Source organism: Tauraco erythrolophus, chromosome 4 (genome assembly GCF_009769465.1).
Source record: "Tauraco erythrolophus isolate bTauEry1 chromosome 4, bTauEry1.pri, whole genome shotgun sequence".
NCBI classification, from domain to species: Eukaryota; Metazoa; Chordata; class Aves; order Musophagiformes; family Musophagidae; genus Tauraco; species Tauraco erythrolophus.
Window position 1 is genome coordinate 10,734,504 of NC_141468.1, and position 6,000 is coordinate 10,740,503.

The 6,000-nt window shown below is 38.3% G+C and overlaps 1 protein-coding gene across 1 annotated transcript in view; it reads left to right on the forward strand.

Annotated features, from left to right (window-relative positions):
- Positions 1-5,166, forward strand: part of SEMA3E (semaphorin 3E) — a 154,774-nt gene extending 149,608 nt beyond the window's left edge. The window contains exons 15-17 of the mRNA XM_086609692.1: positions 1,386-1,453; positions 2,966-3,105; positions 4,714-5,166. Of these exons, the coding sequence (XP_086465818.1) occupies positions 1,386-1,453; positions 2,966-3,105; positions 4,714-5,166 (661 nt within the window). The remainder of the gene's footprint in view (positions 1-1,385; positions 1,454-2,965; positions 3,106-4,713) is intronic.
- The last annotated feature ends 834 nt before the right edge of the window (positions 5,167-6,000 follow it).

Consider the following 6,000-nt stretch of genomic DNA (forward strand, 5'->3'; position numbering starts at 1 on the left):
TTTTTAGCGCTTCTGCCTGAAAGGCCCAAAGCAGTCCCCACTGAATTTGTAGATTCCCCTGAAACAACAATGGCAAAACATTGGTTCTGCTATGAATATCAGTAAAGGTTAAAGCTGTCCTTTTGGTCCACCAGCATCACTGGATCAGACATCCATATGGGTGACAGAACTCAGAAAATAATCACTGTCTACTACCAGTTTAGATATATGATGAGTAACATCTATGGGCAAGATCTTTAGACAGTATAAATCTACACAGTATCAGTAAATTCCATTTGCATCAAATAAAAATACTGTCTTTTGTGTTCACATAGCACTGGAGAAAAGCATTATTTGAATAGTAAATGCAAAGAATAGCGAAACTGGTTGGCTTTGCTTGTTTCTATCATATATGATTTATACTGTACACATACCTGCTTGTAAGATTTTCTGCATTGCATACTTCTGTTGATTTGCTATGTATGGCATTGGTCATACTGTGTAGAAATACTCTTTGTGCAAATACAACAAAGGTATTCTTAGTATTTTTCAGGTTGTTGGAAATAATACATCCGGCAAGATAAGACATTCCAATAGGCTCTTTCATTTCCCTAGTAAACAATCTTAATTCTAATTATCGGGACACTCAGAGAAAAATATTGCCATATAAAAGCACAATTCTTCTGGGAATACATCACACAATTATGGTTTTAATTATTTTTCTGTAAATGTATATAAAAACTCCGAAGCTCAAAACTCACAACAATTTTTCTCTGAAAAGCAATTGCATTATTTCCAGGTCTCAGCCAGGGCTCCTAGGTTCTGACCATAGTTCTGCAACTAGCTCACTTTCCAGGCATGAGATGTTTCCCTATTGAGAAAAATGAGCTTAACAACTCAGATGTCATAAAATAAAGTATCTGCTCTACACTTTGAGATTTCCAAGTGAAAAAAATAACAGGAAAGTGAAGGGTTAAAGGACTACCATTCACGTACAGGGCAAACTCTTCTAAACTAAAGGAGGAAAATTTCCTTGGCTTCCATAGGGAGAGAATCCAAAGACAGGCTAAAGGTCCCTTTGACTTTTCCTAGTACTGAATGTTTCCCAGTTGGTTCAGAGCATCTTGTTTTAGTACTTATAACATCAATGTAGTCAGTATAAACAGGACGCATAGTTGTGCCTCTTCCCTAGACAAGTGTGGGGTTTTTCTTCAGGCATGTGATTCCCAATATGTCGAGTAGAGAGAAAATACCAACGCGTAAGTGAGCACTTCTCACAATAGCGTTAAATTTTCAGGAATCAAGATTTAGCTCCTCATGTTTTTAACGAATGCCATTTTAGCATAAACCCAACAATCTGTAAGCTAAACATGTTATCTCAAACAATTCCATTTTTTCCCCTCCAGACGTTTCCGCAGACAAGATGTTCGACACGGAAATGCAGCGCAGCAGTGCTTTGGCCAACAGTTCATTGGTAATCTACTCACACGTTTACAAATTGCTAGCAAATGCCTGGAGCAGAAAGCACGGACTTTGCCAAGAGTATGAGCCAGACCGTGATCTCACCTGAGTTTTTAATGGCATATTCCTATAAAAAGTTGTAAGAATCATGGGGATGAGCCTACGTCATCCAGGTCTAAAAATGACTTTGTTTCAATGGTGGGTCACCTTCATTCCACAGTGTTCATGTAGTCCTGCAGCCTTGTCATTCAGATGAGGAATGTGGCTGATACATCTCAAGGGCTTCCAATGGAAATGCAAGTGGGACGATGGGTGGAGATAGGAAACAACAGGGCTGAATTCTGAAATGAATACGAAATACTGTGAGGACACTCAGCCAGAATTGGGAATTAAAGGAGCTCCCTAACACAGACATGGGCTATAACATGGCAGAATACAAATGTTTATGATTGTTATCAAGATTTGTCCTAAAAAATTATAGATTATTGTGTCTAACGTTGTTTTCCAAACCTTGGAAGTGTTGATTTCAAACACTGATAAGAGGAATGACAAAACAGACAGAAAACCGTTGCCTGGACATTCTCACTGTTTTGCACGAAAACACCCAATACATTTCTAGAAGAAAGAAAATCAAGTATAAAAGATTCTTCTAGATAGATAGTAAAAAAAAAGGATATTTTAAATATTAAGTATAGGCTAGACATTTTACCAGAGAAAGCTTCATTAAAATTGGAGTCCTTTGGAGTATATAGTAAATTTTGGAAAAGTATATTCCATTATGAAATATTAATTATACAGCAAGTTTGAAATGCAACAAAGAAATCACACTGGTATCAAACCTTTTATTTTTTTAGGGTATAAAACTGCTTGGTCTCAAAAATATTTTTCACTACTGTGAATATTAATGAGGCAGTTGGCCTCCTCCAGTGTAACATCTAGCTTATCTTCCTCCAGATGTTTTGTTGGACAGAAAAGCAGAATTGAGTTTTGATTAATTTCATTCACCTTGTTTTTATTAGCACTCTTGGGCCAAAGCTAAACATTCATTTTACATGTGTATAACATAGATATGTATAATATTGGTTAGGATATTTATAGTTTTTAAGAGTTTCAAGCTGCAAAAGGCTACGTGTTCTGATTTTTATCCCTAAAAATATGTAATTATTTATTATATTTAGGCATGTATTGAATCCTTCTGTTTCACCAACTGAAAATGAAATAGATGCACTATTCATAAGAACCAGGAACAAGCAATTAGCAGTGTGAAAGGCTGAGTCTGTTTCTTTGTGTAAAATCTTTCCCGAATCATGGCAAAATTTGATTCTTTTATCTTATGGCCAGATCCTGTGAGTCTGAGATGATGAGAAAATACACTCAGCAGGTCAGACATTCACCAGACACTACTTTTCAGTCACTATCTGGTTGGATCTAAATTCAACTTTACTCTTATAAGTAAATATATCCTGAACACGGAGTGCAACATTGGCAGTAACACATATTTTTAAAACATTTCTTTTCCTTGCAGGTGAAGTCCTGGAGAAGACTGAGGAGAGACTTGTTTATGGAATAGAGTACAACAGTACCCTTCTGGAGTGCACCCCTCGGACCTTACAAGCAAAAGTAATCTGGTTTGTCCAGCGAGCACATGAAACTAAGAAGGAAGAGGTAAATATTCTTATAGCCTAACCTTTTAGCCAAAAGAACCCGTGGTTAGGAATATCAAACCTTCACTGAAAGGCCTGTCATCAGCTGCTGAAATGTACATGGATGTAAGGGAAAATCATTATATTCAACTGCTCTCACGAGTTAATAGACCTGAGAATTTCATCTGGTGTTTGCATTCAGTATCTTGAATGCAGATGTTAGAAATGTAGTGAAACTTAATTTAAGATCTTGAAACGAAAGAGAATCCAGCACTTCTCTTGGTGTGTTACTGCAGAGGTGAGATGTGCACATTCTACTCGCAGTGCTAGTCTAGCTTAACATCTATTCATTCCTGCTGCCTCACCCATTACATTACAGAACCTTCTGCAAATGGGTGTTGGTGAATTCTCTGCCTCTTTTACATATATTTCCCTATTATGAAAGTGCATAGTGTTACTATATTTACTCCTCAATACCTCTCTGATACACATCAGTGTAGCTAACCTCACAGAGTATGCGGAAGGACTTAGGGAGAAAAGCCTCAGACCACCAAAGGGTAAGGATGGTCGCCTTAACTGCCTAGCAGCTACGATCCACAGCAAGTGCGACACCCCAGCTGAGCCAAAGACATCTGCAAATGTCTGGAGTGGGACTCATCTGATAGTAAAAGTGGACTTTTATAATGAAGAGATCTATGCAGGAACTAGTCAATGTAGGCTACCTTTGAAATCAAACTAGCAGGTGATGCAGCTGTATCACCTCATGCTAAGCTAGTTCCCCAAATGGGGTCTCACAAGTGCAGAACAGAGGGGCAGAGTCATCTCCCTCCACCTGTTGGCCACACTTTTTGTGATGCAGCCCGGGAAATGGTTGGCTTTCTGGGCTACCAGTGCACATTGCCGGCTCATGTCAAGTTCTACATCCACCAATATCCCCTAGCTTCTTGCAGGGCCACTCTCCATTTATTCATCACCCAGTACTTCTCTTCTGCTTAGCATTCAGCACCTTGCTGTTAAATACAAAGATGGGGATTTCATTCTTCTGAGCACCTCTCCTGGCTGGATTAGACAGCCCAGTGCTCCCTGCTTGCTAGCATCCATGAATGTCTCGTAGTTAATAGCCTGGCTCTCAGGAGCTGCAGGGGCAACTCAAACACCAAACTCAGAACCAAGGCTTTAAGATCTCAATGGTCCTGCAGTTAGATATACAAATAACCATGAGTGTTGCCTCAAAAACATTTGTCACAGGGACAGTTTTAGCAGGACAGCTGGCAAATGCCTGTTTGTTTTCCATTCAGTAGTTTATTTGCATATTTCAACTTTATTTCCTTCTGTGATTTAGCCACCAGTGGCTAACCCATGCTGGGAAAACAGAAAAATCCCTGCTCTACTGTATGTTCTACCATGCTTGCCAGATTCTTTAGACCACTTTCCTTTCACACTGCAACCTCTTCTTTACTTCAAGTAAATATTTTTGTTATTTAAAAATTGAATTAAAGGATCTTGGGTCACTAATCTTCCTCTCAAAATTTAATATTACCTTCATGATAGTACATTTTCAAAATAATTGCACTGATTTAATGTAACAGTAAAGGCCTGTGCTCTATAACTGCATCAATCTCTTTTTTAGGTGAAGACAGACGACAGAATAATCAAAATGGACCTTGGCCTCCTATTCCTGAAGCTACATCGGCTGGATGCAGGGACCTATTTTTGTCAGACAGTGGAACACAGCATTGTTCACACTGTCAGGAAAATCACCCTGGAAATAGTCGAGGAAGAACGTGTAGATGAAATGTTCAATAAAGACTATGAGGAGGAGATACCTCACAAAATGCCATGTCCGATGCAGAGCAGTATACCTCAAGCATCAAAGCCATGGTACAAAGAATTTCTTCAATTAATAGGTTACAGCAACTTCCAGAGAGTGGAGGAATACTGTGAAAAAGTGTGGTGTACTGATAAAAAGAGAAAAAAGCTGAAAATGTCTCCATCCAAGTGGAAATATGCCAACCCTCAGGAGAAGAAAGCAAGGATTAGGCCAGAGCATTACCGATTGCCCAGGAACATAGTTGACTCTTGATGGATGAAATCCATCTACTGTTTCTGGGAAAAATCTTATTTGGACTTAAGTAAGAGGGAGAAATCAGTCTTGGTTTTGGTAAATGACACAGGTTCATATATATAAAATATTGGGACTGAAAACAAAAACGCCATGATAAGTTATACTATACATTCATGATGACTGTTTAGAAGCATTTTAAACAAAACCTTCTTAACTATCTGATTCTAAGTAGGTCAATGCAATCAGAGTTTTGCATTAGGGAGGACATGACAATCTTCAGACTTTGAGTGCTTGAGTCAGTTTCCTGTGTGGACCATGCTTGCGCTGTATATTGTTGCATATGATGGCATATTTAAGCAAATTCAAATAGCTAAGCATTCACAAGCGGGCAAAAAATTTAACACATTTTTTCTCATGTTTCATAAATTTCTCATGCTTCTGAAAGCAGCACATCTTAAGATCTTTCCTTTTGATTGTGACCTGTCTGAGTTTATCACTGAGAAGAATGAGTCATGTTAATACAGTGTACTGCTATTTCTAAAGGTAATGAAGGGAAATCCTATTTACTTCCCATCGTTTTTTGTCTTATCAGTAATTTATGAAGCACAGTGTGTTCTCACAGCTAAATAATATTGCCTAGTAGCTTGATGTAAGTCAAATGCATGCTGAGAACACAAACAGAATGAAATTTCTCAATTTATCTATGTAAAAAGTTGAAATAAGGGTTTAGATAGAAAACGAGTCTATCTTGTCTCTGGTCATGGACATTGCCTTAGGAATGACGCGAATTAAGGGAGTGCCCTCTTGTGGCAAAACAGAGCAAAACCCGATATTGTCATCTGTTTTCTGAAG